This window comes from Spermophilus citellus, assembly GCF_964194105.1.
Source record: "Spermophilus citellus genome assembly, chromosome: 6".
Taxonomy (NCBI): domain Eukaryota; kingdom Metazoa; phylum Chordata; class Mammalia; order Rodentia; family Sciuridae; genus Spermophilus; species Spermophilus citellus.
Genome location: NC_138187.1, coordinates 161,907,011 through 161,926,495, shown reverse-complemented (window position 1 = coordinate 161,926,495; position 19,485 = coordinate 161,907,011). Strand labels below are relative to the sequence as shown.

The following is a 19,485-nucleotide window of genomic DNA, read 5'->3' as shown; positions in this document are numbered from 1 at the left end:
TCTGGCAGTGTCTGATAACCCATATTTACCATAAGCTGAACTTTCATTCTGAAGATAAATAGGATTTAAGTGCTAAAATTATCAGGAGCTGAGAAATGATAGAAGCTTACGTAACTTCCTGTGAGTTATAACATTTCAGCCTTAAAAAAATAAAAGAGTAGGTGAAGAAGACTTTCTACTGATAAACAGGGAGCTTTATCTCTGAAAAGTTACAAAAGAGGTTTTGTAGCAGGGCAAAAACAGACTGATAAGGAGAGCTGCCCTCTGAGGTCAGACTGTGCACTAACTGGCCTGAGGTGGCTGGGGTGGAGCTGCACAGTGGTCAGTCAGGCCAGCCCTGACTCAATGCTTCCTGGCCTCATGGAGCTTAAAAAAAAAAAAAATGCTGTGTCTGAACACAAAGCTTGCACCCTTCTAACTTTTTAAACATCTTGGGGCATTCCTATGCCAGAAAGTAGCCTTCTTTCCATTGCATTCACAAGCTCTCTAAAGGATACAATATGATATATATTTTTTTTTTGTCAGGTGAGAGATAATTTACCTTTCTTCCTCTGAAAAAATGTGCACTCATCCTTTTTACATGTGATGAAATATAAGCTCCAAGGCCCTTCCTTGATCTTTGGTTATGCTACAGCTTTTTAAAATAGCACTCATCACAATTTGTAATTAAATATTCATGAGATTATATGATTAACAATACTTTCTCCTAGGTTGTGTGAGAAGCATGTGAGCTGTGGGGTCAGAGATTGTACCTTTTGTCAACTATGTGAAGCTTAGAAAGTTTCTTAATGCCCTATTTTAGCTTTTGCTTTCTTATTCAGAATTTTAAGATAACATAATCCTTTTCCTGGATATAATAGGAATAATAATCATTTTTGATGGGTTACGAGGACTGAAAAATATATATAAGATGACCAACCCCTAATAATTACTCTGACAGCCTGTGGCAATATGCTTTTGTATTTTAGCCAACTATTTTCTTTCCCAGTTGCTTTATACTTTATACAGCCTCTTTCTCTATGTTTTATTTTGGATAAGATAAATATCTTAAGTGTTCTCGAGTTCTCTTAATACATGTGAGAAAGAGTGAAATTGGTGATTGCTTTCCTTAGGCTGATATGAAGAGGAACCCTGGGCTGAGTCCATCTAAACAGCACACTTCCCATGTTTCTGGAGGCTGGAGGCCTGAGGGCAGCATTGAGCACATTGGGGCTCTGGTGGTGGTCTCTTCCAGGTGGCAGACTGCTTTCTCTTCGTATCCTCACCAGCAGGAAAGGGCAGGAGAACTGTTCTTGGGGTTCCTTTTGTAAGGACACTAATGCCATCCTGAGGGGCCACCCTTGTGACTTAAGCACCTCCTAGAGGCCAAGCCCCTCAACCATCACACTGGGGTTTAGGATTTCAATATGAATTTGGGGGAGACACAAACATCTGTTCCACTGCAGTGATGCATCTATTCTAAAGGTGATAAAAACTAGCGCCAGGGGTGTGACTACTCATAACCTCCAGCAAGATGAGTACAGGTCAAAGCAAAGGGGAAATACCACACAGTTCCCACTTCCTAACCAATCCTCAGTACGCTGGTTCAGCTCAATGATGACATCATCATCTGCTGTCTTGGGCCCACAGCTAGGTGCCCAGGCTCAGCCTGGTAATAGGAGGGTGTCTGTTGGTGGCCTAATTGTGATGGGCCTTATCCCCAGATTTCTTGTATGGCTCCTCAGTGCAGAGGCTACAATTAGACACCACTGTTTGAATGAGAACCAAGCAATGTAAACATTTAGGAATTACCTCAAGCCCCAGAGCACTTGTGCTAGGTACGGCAGTATGACCGAGTTTTTTTTATGATACCTTGTTTATGAATGGTCAGTGGTTCACAGCAGGTTTATTTAAACACATATTGGGTTTCAAAATTTTTTAATGTGTACAGTATGATATTTTGATATACATATAGATTTTGAAAAGGTTATTATAATCTTAGAAATTAATATCCATATAATTGAGCAAAGTAAATTACTCAGAATTTCACATTCATATCAGTTAAATGTAAGAAAAATTTCAGATGATTGAATGCATGAATTTAATTAATTTTTAAAGGTGAATTATGGAATGATTGGTGAACAACAGATTTGCGGATGGGTGATAAGTAAGTAAGTAGTGAGTACTACTAATGAGACAGTTGGGGGAAAATTTTATCAGTTCTTTTGTTTTTTCTCTTCAAATTATTTTGCCTTTAGAATAAAGAGGCTTTTTATTTTTTATTTATAACCTATATAGTATTAAGTGTGAAATAAAAACAGCTATTTATAGGGAACATTTTTGAAATGCATTTTTTTGTGAATTGAAAGAAAAAGTGAAGACTAAAGAAGAAAAATGGGCAGGAACAGCTATTGTGTGAGAGCACAAAAAGTCCTTATTCAGCCTCGGGCTAGAATAAATTCTTTGCATGAGGGTAGTCCTTGGTTTCATATCTACTCAGTTCCGTTCGCTTCCTGCTCAGTCCATATTCAGCTTTGAAATTTGTTTGCTCTTATCACGTGTACTAATTATTTTGCCAAAAGGCTCTCAGCATTTTTTAAAAATGTAAAATGGTGCATACAAGCTTGGGGAAATGAAATCCCAAAAAGCCTTTTTGGTTGCCCATTAGGGTGCTCATTCATTAAGTTGTCTCTTTACTTATTTTTGTGAACAACTCCTTCCTCTCCATTTAATAAACTTTGTGAATGGTTCAGTGCATTCAAAGACTCAGAGCACTCTTTTAGAAGCTATGACTTAGGCAATGGGCAATTAAAATACTGACTGTTTTGCAAAGAGCCTGATTCCATTGCAGGAGGCATGCAAGCCTTTTTTGAGGGGAAATTCACATTTTTGAGAATTTTTATACTAGTCAGCAGTTTGTTTCAAGTTTTATCCTATTTTCAAGGAAATAGCTACATAATACTAAAATTAAAATTTAGGTGAAAAATAAAAATATAATCACTACATTATATTCATTATGTCCAGCACTGAAATATTTTAGAAAAGCCTAGAAGATTAAGTTTCCATATAGAATTTAGTAACACTTACATGCAAGGAACAATCTCTAGTGGGGATTTTTTTTTAATTGACAGAGTTGGGTTACCAAGAGATATCTAAATATTATCAAACTAATTTTGTGGTACAATACTAATAAGGCAACTCGCACATTTAAAATATGTCAATATAAATTAAATGAAAGAATAATATTAAGATTTAATATGAAACAAATGTTCTAAAGGTAATGATCAACACAACTTTGAAACATACTGAACAACAAAATGTGCTCAAGGGTATGAGTTTTACCATACCATGCACCTTCAGTGCATGCTTCATATAGTTTCTGAAATTTTAGCCTCAAATTGAAACTCTATTAGTGATAGAAAAGTTGCAAATAATTAGGTACAGTTACAGATGTTTTATTTCTTGATTTAAAAGCATATTAAATGTATTTCTAAAGGAAGCATTATTATGAACCACAAGTCATCTCTTCTGCCAGAAAGGGTTCCCATTCTAGTCCTGTGGACTGTTGTGGTTTCTCAAACCTATCCCACTGTCTTGATCCCCCGCAATCCATCTCTCATATGTTCACCTCTGAGATAGAGGAATCGGGGTTTCCATGTAGCTGTCACAGCACATGGTTAGTTTGTCCCACTTCTGAGAAAAAAGTCTCAAAACTCAGAGGAAGGCTACAGGTGAGGGTGTGTGAGACATGAAGAGGGGGAGGCCTTATTTCATCACAGAGGGCCTAGTAAAATGAACAAAAGCTTGTTTTGTACCATGAGGGGGCTACTTACTAGATTTGCATCTCATTTCCAAGACAAAGTTTACTTTCTCCACCCATCCACACTTGGCTCTCCTAGACTCATAGCACCAGAGGAACTAATAGTGCCAGTAATCTGGTACAGTGGAAGTGCTGAGGCATTTCAAGTAATTTTTCGTAAGAGACTGTGTTCTGGGGGGTGGAATATACAAGCAAATTAATGGTAAAGGCAAGGGATGATGTTGCAAGGTCCATTTGCTGTGCAAACAGTCTAGTGGGGAACAAAGTCCACAACTTGTACCTCCTCCCCTGTTAGAATCAGAACCTGCAAGGGACACACTGACATTTTGAGGTTTTCTCCTGGTCTGCACTGCTGAATTCCTCAAGCAGTCATCTGAAGACCTCCAGAGTAAATTAAGTGGTTGTTTATTATGCCACTGTGTGATTTTAGGAAGTTAGAAGAGAGTCCTGTGGACATTGCCCTTCCCAGTATTGCCAAATTAGCTTTTGAAGATGGCTGCAGTTTCACAGATAATGCTTCATTGTTTTTCCTCAAGCCAAGGACTTAGTTTTAGATTTAGTTTGTGAGGAAGGTAGTTCATTAACCTGTGGTCTATTACACTTTAGTAAGAATAAACTTAACAGTACTTTACATAAAAAATAATAGGTGTAAAATCATTTCCTAACTCACAAATTATCAGGTATTAAATTATTTGTACACAGTTTGAAAAATCCTTTTTTACTGTCATAGTGAATATTTGTTGATTGCCTATAACATGCTAGTCATTGTTCTAAGATTTCATGACAACAAACATGTATGAGATAAGTATGATTCCTATCCTCATTTTACAGATGAGACACAAAGAGTTTAAGTAACTTTCCAAAAGTCACAGCATTAGTGTCTTAAGCCAAGATTTGCACCTGACATTCTAGTTCTTGGACTCTCCTACTCTCCTACTCAGTTCTTCTCCAAGAAGGTGTGAAGGTAGGATCATGTATGGAGGGGGGAGAATTGTAAAATATGAAAAATCTGAAGTCTGAACCTAAGTCTTCTTTCAAAGCTTATGTTTCTAACCACTGTCCAAAATTCAAATACTACTATTTCTAGTGCCACCACCATCAAACACCACTTATGAGTGTTATTTGTGTGCCAGGCCACCCCCTTTGTCAGGTTATTCCTATGTCACTATGTCAGTAATTCATGGCCAAACCCAGTCGGCTACCTATTTTGGTAAATAAAGTTTCATTGGCAAACAGCCATGCTTGTTCATTTATATATTCTTTCTGGTTGCTTTTGTACCGAAATGTCAAGTTGAGTAGTTATAATAGAGATCTGTGGCTTGCAAAGCTGAACATATTTACTAGTTGCCTTTTTATAGAAGTTTGTTGACCCCTACCTTAAACCATCACTTAATGTACATATTATTATCATTCCCATTTTAAGATAAACATTTTGGAATTCAGAGAGATTAGGTAATTTGCCCACCCAACTATTAAGGAGCAAGGATTAATGAAAACCTAAGGTCTAGATGACTCCAGAGCTTGCTTGTTTGTTTATTTATTTATTTTTGCATTTCTGAAACTTATAAAGGCAACAATTTTTATAGTTACCATTTGAGGGAAAGAATATTTCCCGAATAACACAAGTTAATAATACCAGTTCTAAATTTTGAAATGACATAAGAATATGCCATTGCCCTTACCTTCTGAGAACTTACTGTACTTGACCCCTTGAGGATGGATGCTTAAGGGCTTGTCTGCCTTATTCTTAAAGTGAACTTTCATGATGTCTCCAACTTCAGCATATAAAGTAGGTCCAAGAAGTCCTATGGAAACAAAGATTTTGTGTTTCAGGATCATCAATGACAGTGGTGCCAAGTGGGAAAAACATGTAGAGAAACTCCAGAAGCAATTGTTGTCATTCCTCCTGGTCCTGAAGCTAATGTGCTTCTCTTTAATTTAGAAGGCCCTGTCAGCACATTAACTCTTCACTACATATAGTCAAAACAGGGTGTGGAATCCTTGGCTGGACCCAGAGCAAGTCAAGAGAGCAGGGGAGACCTTTCTGACCAGGTCCCACTCTGATCCACTGCCTTTCCTTAGAGACTGCTATTTTTTAAATTAATTAATTTATTTTAATTAGGTATACATGACAGCAGAATGCATTTTTTAATTTATTGTACACAATTGCAGCATAACTTTTCATTTCTCTGATTGTACACAACGTAGTGTCACACAATATGTGCAGAAAGATTGCTATCTTTGGTCAAGAAAAGAAAGATCATTTTCAGTTACACCAGGGATGTGAAGTAGTGGTATCTTAATATTTCTCTGAAGTAGGAGACCCCAGAGGCCTAATTTACACAGCTCTCTGGCCCTGAGGCAAGTTCATAATTCCTAAATCAGAAGTGTATTTCTGATTGTATCCAAAGAACAATGAGAAAAACAGCCTGGGAAGAATGAGAAGAGACAAGGTAGGTGGAGGTGAGGTGCAGATCATGTAAGGCCCCATGGCTATGGTAAGAAATTTGGATTTTCTTCTATATAAAATGGCAAGTCACTGGAGCTTTGTGTAACAGAGATGGGCAGACATGTTTTAAAGGTCCATGCTAGCTGTGAAGAGAATAAACTGGTGGGAAGAGTGAAAGCAGAGGAAGTCCCATTTCAGACAAGTGACTGGATCAAGTCATCTATAAAGCCTCATGGGATTGGTTTCTGCCCATTAGAAATTGCAGAAGTAGGAGAAGGAATTGATAGCAGTCATGGAGCATTCACTGGCAGTAGTGATGGTTAATCATGCAGCCTCCACACTCCCCCAGACGGTCAAGCACCCTGGGCCCTTGCATTAAATCCTCACAATAAATCTTTAAGAGAGACATTAGAATTCTTATTTTACAGGTAAAGAAATTAAGCCTTGGAGAATTTAAATATCTTGCCCAATATTACACAATTAATGAGAGGCTAAGCCATCATTAAAACAGAAATCTAGCTGAGCTTTAAACTACCTCTTCATCCTGCACTCTCCACTTTGTATTCATTCATTCAACAAATATTGATTGTCCACATCCTCCAGGTTTCAGAACTGCTGCGGTGCATGAAGAGTAAGATACACTCCCTGCCTTTATAAGAACTTGTAAGATAGTAGGAAAGACAGATTCTGAAATTGGACCCAAGGGCACTCAACCACTGAGCTTTTCTCCAGCCCTTTTTATTGTTTTTATTTTGAGACAGGGACTTGCTAAATTATTAAAGCTGTACTCAAACATGTGATCCTCTGGCCTAAGCCTCCAAATTGTTGGGATTATAGGCATGCACCGCCATGCCCAGTATAAAGACAGATTTTAACAAGTGATTATAGAAATATGTAATTATAGGTGGGAAGTATCCTGGGCTGGGGGTGGGGGTGCGCCGCACAGCTCCTGTCGCGGTCGCGGCTTCTGGTGCTAGGTGGAGGGAAGGAAGGAGGGAGCTGGGGAGAGCAGCGGCGCTGAAGTCGGCTTGGGGAGCCGGAGGAAAGAGAGCGAGAGCCGAGCCGAACCTGCGGGGGAGGAGGCGGTGGTAGCAGCGGCAGAGCTGGGAGCTGGAACAGGATCAAGTCTTCCATACCAGGGACCAGACTGCCATTGCCCTGACTTGGGCCCCACTGTCTTCAGAAAGCAGCTGCTGTGATCATGGGCAATATCTTTGGAAACCTTCTGAAGAGCCTGATTGGGAAGAAGGAGATGCGCATCCTGATGGTGGGCCTGGATGCTGCAGGGAAGACTACTATACTGTACAAGCTAAAACTGGGGGAGATTGTCACCACCATTCCTACCATTGGGTTCAATGTGGAAACAGTAGAGTATAAGAACATCAGCTTCACAGTGTGGGATGTAGGTGGCCAGGACAAGATTCGGCCTCTCTGGAGACACTACTTCCAGAACACTCAAGGCTTGATATTCGTGGTTGACAGTAATGATCGAGAGCAAGTGAATGAGGCCCGGGAAGAGTTGATGAGGATGCTGGCAGAGGATGAGCTCCGGGATGCTGTGCTCCTTGTCTTTGCGAATAAACAGGATCTACCAAATGCTATGAATGCTGCTGAGATCACAGACAAGCTGGGCCTACATTCCCTGCGCCATCACAACTGGTACATTCAGGCTACCTGTGCTACCAGCAGGGATGGGCTGTATGAAGGCCTGGACTGGCTGGCCAATCAGCTCAAAAACAAGAAGTGAGAGCCAGGCAGCCCTATCCGACTACCCTACCCATTCCTTACATACCTATTGTTTCTCTATCCTAGCCCTACCCCTTCCCCTCCATTGCAAGTGTGGCTAGGGCCCTGGGTATCATGTCTGCATGCCCAGCAAGAGCCTTGCCTCCCCGACTCTCCTCCTCTCCCTGTCCACCGACATGACCAGTCCCCAATTACTGTCCTGATGATGAATCATTCCAATTTACTGGATTTAAAACAAAAACGAGGTTGTTATGGTTTCATGGGGTACCCCCTTCACTCTCTGGGTTTTGGGAGGTGGGATGGGGTATTCTCTCCGTTTGTTCATTTGGCACTGGTTGCTGTGCTTTTGGCATCTGAGTCCCTTTCCTGTCCCCTTTAGACCCCTCTCCTTTTCCTTGTCTTCCTTTTCTTTGACACCCTCTCCCTGTTCTACATGGAAATTGCACGGGCCTCTCTGTGTGTGCATGCATGTGTGCGCCTGTATATACATGTATAGAGAGATATATATCTGGGGTCCACAGGGAAAGAGGGAGGTGTGGAATGCAGCTCAGGGCTTACAGCCAGGACACTGCCCAGTGGAGCCTGTCATTTGTCCCTTCCTTGTGCTGAGATAAAGGGAAGAGGGTTTCATTTAGACGGGACTGCCTGTCTTGGACTCATCCCTCTCCTCTCTGCAGGTAGGTGTTCCTGGATGATAGGATAGATCATGGATTTTTTACCACCATCTTCCTTATACCCCTTTCTCCACCCTTCTTAGGGCAGGGGGTGCCATTTATCCCTCGGTGACTGTTCCCAAGGAGATGCCATTCTGCTCTGCCTTATTAATGAGAAGCAAAGAGAAACCTACTCGTTGTTAGCCCAGAGTGTTTAACTGATCCTCCCCCACTATCCTTAGATCTGTTCTTCAGGAGCTTGAGGGGGAGGTAGAGATAGCAAGGCTGGGACCCAGGGTACACAGGGGTGGGGTGCATTGTGGTGGGGAAGGCTTCAGGGTTTCTACATTCCTTGTTTGTTATTAAGAGGTGAGGCATGGGTCAGTCCTATTCCTGCCTTCCTGTGCCTTGCCCTCTGATCCTGGGGGCTGGATGGTTTCATTTGTCCTTTGTCAGAAGTTTTCTCACCCTAATAGTCCTGCTGGCCAGATCAGGACTGACTGGGTAGTCTAATGAGAAGCCATGGAGTTGGGTTGACATAGCAGACCTCAATATCAATCCCCTTATTCTCTAATTCTCTTTTTCTAGTACAGAACGAGCTGAGAGCTGAAGATTTTGTATTGTTTCCAGGCCCTCAAACTATCCTTGCTGTCCCCTTCCCCTTCATTCCAACAGCCTTCCCCTGTCCTCAACTCACTTACCATAAATGGATCTGGGGATTGGATTGGAGGAAACTGGACCCTGAATGGTGGTGATTGGTGCTGGTAGGAGACAGTGGTCTTCAGGGTCCATCCCTCATTATTATGTAATTGTTCAGAAGCTGCTGCTACTGTGTCTGTCTACAGGGGGCACTTGTCCCTAAAGTCCTGACTTCTGCAGATTCTGTGAAGCTGTCGCTGTTTTGTGGGCTCCTGTGTGTGCTGGCTGCTCCCTGAGCTCTAAGACAGCTGCCTATAACCTTTCTGCTAAGGTCAGGGCTCAGGCCTGAGCCCTGGGGCTAAGGGACCACTTTCCAGAAGGCCTGTCCCAAGCCCCACTCCATGGGGCCAGATTTCCTGCCATCTTTGTCTACAGCAAGCAGATCAATACTCCTGACCCCACCCAGATTTGAACTGTGAAAGAGGTTTAGGGGTGTCTCCCTCAGTGCCAGTTACTTAGTGGTGTTACCCAAAATGCAGTGGGTGTGTGCAGGTATCTTGCTCTCTAGGCCTTTGTGTGTGGTTGTGTGTGTGTGTGTGTGTGGGGGGGGGTGTTGGAGGTTCTGTTTCATTTTTTTTCCATTTTAAAATGCATTCACTCTTTGACTCTGTAGATTATTTCCTCCATATATTTTCTTTGCTCTGTTTCCTGATTTTTTTGTGCTGTCCCTGTTGCCTTTCCCTCTCTGAACTCTTTCCTTTGCCTTCTCAGTTTATTCACCACTGTTGCCTGCTTGTCTTTCTTTTCCTTGTTTTTTTTTTTTCCTATTTCTGATTCCCCACTGTGTATTTTTGCAGTTGGAGAGGACTTTGCCTCTTCTCCTGCCTCACTCCTTTTTTGACCTTCCCTAGTTAGATGCCAGTTCCAAATATGTTTTCCTTGTTTTAGGCTTCAACCCCATCTTGTGTTTGAGAGGTCCAGAGACCAATATGGGACTGAGGATGTTAGGAAGCAGCCTTGGAGATTGCATTCATGCTGCTTCAGATCTTTCCAGCAGGGGACAGTAAGTGATCTAGTAGCATCCCTGACTGCCAGGTCCTTGAGCAGGGGTGGGCCTTTCTACATTCCCATTCACCTAATAGCATTTTTTAGGATTGGGTATTTCATTTCATTTCTGGACACTCCCTTTCCTGGTCTCCTCAGGTGGATTTAATTTTGTGCTTTCCCATGTTCTAGTTTTCTTCTTTCTGGGGACTCCCCTCCTCCCTGTACTCCAAAGTTTGTTTGTGGTGTTATAGTGGTAAATGCAGTTTTGATCTGGTTTTTCTCTTTTTTCCTCCTTTGGAATGTAGACTGTATATGTTTAATAACTCACCTTCTCTATCCTTGCTCAAAATGTGGGATAACACAATGACTGTGACCTTGGTTGGAAATTAAACTTGTTTTATGCAGCTTAAAAAAAAAGAAATATGTAATTATAAACTGCAGTAAGCCTTATGGCAGAATAGTACAGGGTATCGTGAAAAGTATTAGATAAGGGGATCTAGTCCACTCTTGCGCAGGGAGAGGGTTAGGTTTGGGAAACACTTTCCAGAGGGAGTCATGCTCTAACTGAAGTCCAAGGGCAGAGAGGCCAAGAGATGGGCAGGGCTTTCTATGGAGTGGGATTTGCATGTGCAAAGGCCTTGAGATGCCAGAAAGCTCAGCCTATTTGGATAACTGGCAGGAGGCCATAGAGAGCTTAGGAGGTAAGAGAGCAAAGTGGAAGGTGAGGTGAAGACTGCATCCCTGGCCCACTCATTCAGGGCCTTATAGGACTTCTAGACAGTAGTGGTGGTCACTACTGTATAGAACAGTATAAACTTGCTGTGACCTACTAGTGTTCAGAGCTGTCAAAGAGTTTGCAGCAAGATACAACATGGACCAGATATCGATAATCTCTGGCTGCATTTGTGGAGAATGATCTGGGAGAAACCGGTGTGAGAACTCCCTGAGAAAGGTTTGTAGGTGCATTCAGGTTATGGTGGTGGAGATGATAAGGAGGGACATGAGACATTCTTTGGGGGATTAACTTGTCAGGACTTGATGGGCTAGAGCAGGGTGGAAGGTGAGGGAGATCAAGTTGCTGTGGATGGTGATGTTTTGGTTTGGGGAGTTGGGTGGATGAAAGTGCTGTTCTCTGAAATGGAACACACTATGGGATTGTTTTGTTAGGTGGATGTGGTAGGCAGAATAATGTCCCCTCCCTCCCAGAGAGGTCCATGTTTTAATGCTTATGATATATTAGTATGCTACTTTATATGGCAAAAGGGACTCTGCACATGTGATAAGCATTTTGGTAGGAAGAAGTTTTTCTGGCTATGGTGTGGGCCCAGTGTAGTCACAGGGTTCTTATAAGAGGGAGAAACAGCATCTTAGAAGGTAAGTGCTGGGGATGCAGTTCAGTGGTAGTTTATAGCCTGGCATGTGAGAAGCTTCAGTTTAGTCCCAATCTCTGCAAAATGAGGGAGGCTGAGGGCAAAAGGGAGAGAGATGGGAGGTTAGAGGTGCCTCTCTGCTGACGTGGAAGATGGAGGAATACACAGGCAGCTTAAGTAACTGGAAAAGGCCAGGAAATGGTTTTCCTTCAGAGCCTCCAGAAGTAAAACAGCTCTGGATTTTAGCTCATTGAAACCCATTTTGAACTTCTGACCTCCAGAATTGTAACTGTAAGAGAGTGAACCAGTTTGTGTTGTTTTTAAGGCACTAAATTTGTGGTGATTGGCTCCAGCAGCAATGGTTAACTGTAACCTATCATTTCTGATATAGAGACCCTATCTTTCCCTCACTTGTCTGCACTGTTGTCTTGTTCCTGAGAAAGAACTCCTACTCCTGGGGTTTATATTGCTCCATACCTGAAGCTTTCTTTCATTTGCTTTATGTTAGCTCTGCACAGGACCATGGAGGTCATGTAGTTCCATATTCATTTTAGAGATGGTTCATGAAGTCTGGGAGGGAGGAGTAAATGGTTTGCCCAAGGTAAATCAGCAATTTGGTGGCATTGCTGGGACTAGGACTCAGCTCTTCAAACTCTGGGGCTAAAGCTTTCTTTCCCACTTTCCACAGAGCAAACCAGACCCTCCCCTTCCTAGAAAAGTCCAGAATTCTTCAGCTTTATTGGCTCCTGAGCATGTCTGACTCCACCACTGACCTCTGTCTGGCTGCTACCTTCCATCTTGGTTCCTCCTGGAAGTCCCACTGGCTACTCCCATCTTCCTGGCTTCCCATGAGCCCAACAGTACTGGCAGTACTATTGCACCCTGTGCCACATTTTGTTGCCATGGTTCCCTGGCCTGGTTAATCCATTTGTTGGCATCACATGGCTTTAAATGCCAGATGCCCAGAACAAGTCTCCTAAGTTATTTTACCTGAACGGTTTGGAGATTTTATTCAGCTCCCTTCCAGCTTCTTCAGAGTTAAGCAAAACTAAAGGGTGTTTTCATGGATGAAAATCAGATTCCTTAATACATGCAGGCAAGCACATGTCTGAATATTTTTGAGCTGCTCTTTAGCTCCTCCATAAGCCCTTTCCACCTTCCCCCTCAGTACCCAGAACTTGCTGGGAAAAGGCCTACCTTGGAGCTTGGGGAAAGAAACATAGCATGTACCCAGTTTCATGGAATTGAGAAGGTAGAAAGAATGGCATGAGATGAGCTAATTTAGTCCCCTGCTCTCCACTGAACAGTGGATTACATGATACAAGGAGCAGCTATTTTAAAACTCTTTTGGAGACAAACATTTCATAATCTTCCTTGAAAAGATTCAGAAACCCATCACTAGCTCTTTTAAAGCCTGTGATAAAATTTCTGATAATGAGCCTTGCCCTCCACCTGTCCAGTGCCCACAAATATCACTGGACTTTAGCCTTGCTCCATCCACAATTACAACAACTTCTGAGGTCACCCTGCAGAAGTGCAACACTGTGACTTGTTCAGGGGTCAGCCAGAACCATACCTACCAGATGAGCAGAGCAGAAAGTAAAGAAAAGGTACAAATGATACAGGTGGAGGCTGGGGAACTCATGGTTAGTGGCAGTGTTCACATATAGACCTTCTCAATCAAAATCTGAGGTTCTCCTTCACACCAGCTCTGCTTCCTTGTCTCAGCTACAATACCAACTCCTACTTTTCAGGGCATCATAGTTAAACAAATTTGGGAATTCAAGAAAAGATTGCATAAAAATGGATGCTAATATGCTTAGTTCACCTAAAACAAATGCAATCTGAGATATGCAGGAGTTGACAGAAAAGTAATACTTAAAGTGAAATGAACTTAAACGTAAACCAAAGGCTGCTTCATCAACTCTCAAGGTCCACTTATAGTTAATAAGGTTAAATAGAAAATCACTGTAAAAGTTTATCGTCTGAAAGGATTTCCATCACAGTATTCTTCTCTTATTGCTTGGAAGCGCAGGCTGACAGCTGTCCTTTCTATTACTGGGGCACTCAGTGAATGTCCTACCCAGTGAATGTCCCACCCAGTATGACATAAACATTTAGTTAACTTGTCAAAAGCCACAAAAGGTACAACCTCAAATACCTGCTAATCTCTCTTTTCTAGACCTAAGGACTGTTTCGAAGCCGATTTTCCCTTTTACCCACCTGCAATTTAATTTCGTTAAACAGTCCTAAAGTACATATGCTAAGCTTGGAACCGAAGAATGAAAATGAATGGGCTCTGTGATAGAGGAGATCCTTCACTTGTGTCCACGCTACAAACTAACTTTATGGGCAACCTTACCGCTCCTCCTATCCCCCAGAGAAGGCAATAGCCCTTCTTCTTAAAGCTGAGACAGCCCAAGCTTTGAATCCCAGCACTTCCTGCTTCTTCTATGTCTAGCTCCATGAATTATTCTCTCTCAGATGTCTTTATCCTCACCCTTTTAATTGGGATCTTCCCTAATATATTAGATTTCTATATTCTGTTTTATAAAACTCCAAAATATCCTTAGACCCCTAATTCTCCTCTAGAGCTAACCTGTCTCTCCTCCTATTTGAAGCCAGATTTCAGGAAAGAATGATCCCATCTCTTGAATCTTGTTGCTCCTTTGAATTATTTTACCTTTTCTCCTTAAACTCTCCATGAGTGATCTCATACTTTCTCAAAGCTTCATTTACCATCTTGGTTCTGATGTTTCCCAAATATTTATATCTAGCTTGATGTCTCTTCTGAAGGTCAAACCGCTGTCTTCTCATTTGAGTCACTAGGTAGATGTTCCAATGCTATCTCAAACCCCAAAACTTTCCTCAAAACTTTCTCCTATTTCTAAATTTTCTTTATCATTGAAGGGCAGCATATCTGTTCGGCTGTTCAAATTAGGAGTCTGAGTCAATCATAATTCTTCTCTCTTCCTCATTATCTACATATAATTTATTACCAAGTTAGGCTCCTCAATATCTTTGGAATCATCTGATTTTCTCCACCTCAGCTTCTCTGATGGCCTCTTACCTTGACTGACCCCAAAGTCCCATCACTTGCTTCTCTGGTGTGGACTTGGCTTTCTCTCACCCATTCTCCTTCTAAAGTACAAATCCAAGTCTCTCCTGTATATATCCTTTCAGAGCCTCCTATTTTCCTCAAGATAAAGCCTTTCTATGGTTTCAATCCAGCTATGTCCCCATCTGGTTGCATGTTTTGTCAATTTCTCCTTTGATGTTTGTGCTGATCCAGTTATTGTTCCCCTAATACACCATGCTTTCTAACTTCTGAATTTTTACACGTACTGCTTTACCTTGGTTTAAAATGCATCTCCATCCCTAATCACTACTTGGATCCTTCTCTTTTTTTTCCCTTTAGCTATCAAGTTAGAAATAGGAAGATTTTCATGACTACTAGATTGGAGATGGTGGATCTCTGATGTCCTACTATAGATCTCTCATTATAGTTTTCCTTATTTCTGTTCTGTCATGACCTTTCTAATTATAGGTCATCCCCAATAACTGGTTGGCTCCTGGTAGTCAGGCTCTAGGTCTTACCCACTTTTATTTTCCTAGAACCTAGAATTTCATAGTTCTTAATACACAGTGTTAAAAAAGAAAAGAATATTTAGATGTATATTTATTTAAGGATAAGTGAATATGTAAATAATCATATACAAAGAATATATAAATGAGTTAAGAAATATAGGTATGTAGATGGCCATAATACAATGATATATACAATCAAATAGAGATAACATTAACAACTACTAGAGCAACAATAATGATAACGTAGCTAACTTGTTATTGAGTTCTTAATATGTGTTAACATTATTATAACTACTTTGTATTTATTAGCTCAGTTGATCCTCAAAACCATCCCTGGAAGTAGGAATTAGTTCATGGTGCTGAGGGTATATTTAAGATGGCAGAGGTATTTCTGCTGGTAGAGGGTATGTACCACATAGTTTCAGAGAGAACCTGGCCCTGGTAGATAGTTGTGAAAGCTGCGGTAGGATTGAGGTTGTAAGATATACTGGGGATATTGAGAAGGAAAAGCAAAGGAAAACAGAGGGAAACAAGGCACAGAGACCTTGGGAAGGGATAGTGTTAAATATCCTGCAATGGTAAAAGAACTGGAAAGAAGTTGTGGGCACTGACATCCTTGTGGTCACAGGGACCCTGTTTTGATAGTAATTTCAATGAACTCTATCTTATTGTACCATAGTAGAGAAGGGATATAAGGAAAAGAACCTGAGAGAATGATGTAGACTCCTCATTCAAGGGGTGAAGGAAAGGCGAATAAAGGAAAAGATCATCAGGGTCATGGTGAGATTTCTTTCCTTTCAGGAATTTACCTGATTATGGTTTGGTTTTGTTGTTTTTGATTTTTGAATGAAGGGAAGACTAGTTGAGGAAAGATTTAAGATTAAGGGAGATCAGAGGAGGCAGGGCAGACTGGGATGAGTTGGAGAGGTGGTGGTTGAGTGTGGGTAGATGACAGGCCTCTGTTTGGCTAAAGAAGTGTGCTGGGATCATTCTCAAGGGGACACAAATGAAAGAAGTTCTTCTTTGATGGTTTCTCTCATTTCTGTGGAATGTGGTTCCATAATTAAGATCTTAGACCACTAATCCACTTAGTCTCTGTGATCAAATAAACAATATAGATGAGAAAGAGATGCAAAGAATTAGCTATACATACTTCCTTTGAATGAATTCAGGAAGGCAGATTGAAACAAAAGATCATGCTGTTAAGACACATCTGTGCCTTTCAGACCAACCCACAGCCCTGCGGAGATGTGTTTGAGCCCCCTTTGTCCACTGTTGCACGCACAGTACCTAATTCGATGCCAACCCCCCAACAGTGCTCCATGGTGGTTTGTTAGATGAATGGGTAAAAAGTCAAACTCCTAAAAGTTTTGTTTAGCTATTCTGACCAAGACTAAAAACATCACTGGTTTCATGGGCATACAATGTGTACCTTTTGAAAGGACCCCCTAATCAGAAGGATCCTTGTTTGCTTTAATGAGTTGCTGTCACTGTTTTGAAAATTCTTAATAACATGAGCAAGGGGTCCCACACTCTCACTGTGCACTGGGCCAACATCCTATATATCCAATACTGGTAAAAACACAAACACACACATACACAAACACACACACACATTCTAAATAGGTACTTTAGACACAGATAAATAACAAATGATCCATAAAAATTTATGTTTAAAATAAATGATTAAGCAAATAAATAAATATATTTCAGCCTACCTGAAATGCTGGATCGAGGTTTTTCTTTCTTAAAATATGCTTCATACTCTCTGTAGACTATTTTCTTAAAGAAAGTTGTAAAAGGATTCGAACTGGAATCAAAACACAAACATTAATTTGAACGATGCATATAACATCTACTCATATTATAACCAAGTATATCTCTCATAACCTCAGATGTCTAGAATGACAGTGTTTTATAGATATGAACAATAAGTGTAATTAATGAAATAATTATTGGACTCTTCAAAAATAGTATGTTGTGATCATATTCTTTCATAAGTTTAGAATGCCCTAATTAATGATGATTCTCAGAATCAATTTTCTTAAAAGGAACCTAAAATCATTGTATGAACTCAAACTTTAGGTTAGGTTTTAAATGATTAAAAATATGATCAAGTCACTTAAAAGTAAATAGGTGAGCTATTTGCAACTGATCAGTCAAATACAATTTTTCATAAAACACTTCCTGCAAATTATAATTTTAAGCCACTGGGAAATGTTATAAATTTGTATCAATTTGTTGGACCCTATTTCTGCTTGAGAGGGTGGAGATAGCTAATGGAGTAAAACTCAGATTCCTGTTGGAAACAAATGAAAAAACTATCTTGGAAAGATTAAGTAACTTTCTAAGGAAATACAGTTGATATATGACAAAGCCAGGATCCAACGTGGTTAAAATCATTTCCTCTCCTCTGTCTTGACCCAGTTAATCTCTATTTTAATCTTTATTTCTACATTCAACAGGGTTCTGAATCATAATAACTACAGTACCATATTCCACAGGAATGACAGAGGTTCTGAAAGGAGAAAGTCCTGCAGGTGGCCCCCTTGTCAACAATTGGTCCATCCTCCTTTCCTAACCCAGGGAAGACCTGCCAGCACAATGTGGTCCTCACATTGTACATTTGATCTTTTGGTTTGTATGCTTTGGCCTGCATCTATCCATCCCCACCCCCAGGCATAACTACCACATGCTACAGGGAAGCCAGGACAGAGCTCCTGTTCCACCCATGAGCAGGCAAGATTAGTGTCAGAAAAAGTGTTATTTTCTATGGGGTTTGAGGGAGTAACAGTTCACTAAGGGTGTGGGCATGAACTTGGATGAATCATCTAGAAATGCAATATTTAAAATTATTATCTTTTAAAAGAAAGAATTTCTTTGTACATATGACCAAGATAGTATATAATGCCCTCTTATATAACCCAGTTACAATGGAGTTTTTAAAAGAGTTACTGTGATACATGGAAAAGACTCAGAATATTACTTTTTTTTTTTGAAGATTGCTTTGGTTCTGTAATTGCAAAAGAGGAACACAGTTTTCACAATCATCTAAATTGTGATGCTAAGTGATCACACTAGGAGGCTTACCATTTAAAACAAATAAAAATAAGATTAGCTGGAAATATTGGATAGACCCTATGATTTAGTTAATTTCTAGGAAGTCTCATTTTAACTTTTCAATTGGAAAAATATAGTTTGCAACTGAAAGATATGGTTTGATATTATTTAAACCTCCTCTTACTGACACATGCCTTTTAATAGTAACCTTACCAAAATATCTAGGGTAAACCATACTCCAGGAAGTGATTAAGAGAGAAAAAATTAAGAGTCACCGTGAACAGCCATGAATAAGCCAAATATGAAGCAGGACAGAGTGAAAGTACTGAAGTGTCGCATTTACATGGACTGATGTTTTAAAAGTCATTTTTAAGAAAGCAACAAAATGATGGCAGTAGTTATTCAGCTCAAAATAATTATCTGCTCAAAATAAAGTACAAGGTGCACAACTTTAGTTTTAGGAGATGAAGTTATGTGACAATGGAATAAATAATATGTAACTAGAAATGCCATAAAAATACTGAACTAGTAAAAATCTGGAATGGGAGCTGGTAGGAAAGGCAGATGAGGGAGCTTGGTGTTTGTGAATCAATCAATATGTTAAACCGACAATCAGACTACTAACAAAACTGTACTGAAAACAAACTCACGAAAAGAAAGCAGCGTCTAAACAATCAAGTTGAATATTTTCCACGTTAGTGGAGCAAAATTAGCACTCACCAAGTTTATTATGCTCTTCATACTTGATTAAATGTACTTATTTACCTGAAAACACACACACACACACACACACACACACACACACACACACACACCTGTGGAATTACAAAAGTAATATTCTCTAAAACATTAGATTATCCACCCTGGCTACCCCTCCTGGACACCATACCTGAATTACCTTAGATTTGTGTGCTCAGGGTGGTAGTTCCAGTTGATGCCCTGAGCTGCCACGTAGAACTGCCTCAGCTGTGCTGCGTCAGCCCCGTGTCTCCCCCAGCCTGCCCAGCAGCTGCCCAGGACCACCAGTACCCAGAGGTGTGGGCAGCCTAGAAGCATGGTTCCTTCCCTTCTCCTGCCCTCTGCCCTCCTGGGACCAGCAGGGCTTGCCTGGCAGCTTGAGGTGCCTGGTGCTGC

The 19,485-nt window shown here is 40.8% G+C and overlaps 2 protein-coding genes across 3 annotated transcripts in view; one reads left to right on the top strand and one right to left on the bottom strand.

Annotated features, from left to right (window-relative positions):
- The window catches only part of F5 (coagulation factor V), a 77,630-nt gene extending 58,145 nt beyond the window's left edge, over nt 1-19,485 (bottom strand). For both annotated transcript variants that reach the window (XM_081299051.1, XM_081299052.1), the window contains exons 1-3: nt 19,250-19,485; nt 17,010-17,101; nt 5,482-5,604 (exon numbers count right to left, since the gene is read on the bottom strand). In XM_081299051.1, coding sequence (XP_081155177.1) covers nt 5,482-5,604; nt 17,010-17,101; nt 19,250-19,407 — 373 coding nt within the window. In that variant the 5' untranslated portion in view covers nt 19,408-19,485. The remainder of the gene's footprint in view (nt 1-5,481; nt 5,605-17,009; nt 17,102-19,249) is intronic.
- On the top strand, nt 7,258-10,718 carry LOC308651651 (ADP-ribosylation factor 3-like). Its single transcript, XM_081299053.1, has 2 exons — nt 7,258-7,991; nt 10,235-10,718. The coding sequence occupies exons 1-2, from the start codon at nt 7,450-7,452 to the stop codon at nt 10,497-10,499; spliced, it is 807 nt and encodes a 268-aa protein (XP_081155179.1). The 5' UTR covers nt 7,258-7,449; the 3' UTR covers nt 10,500-10,718.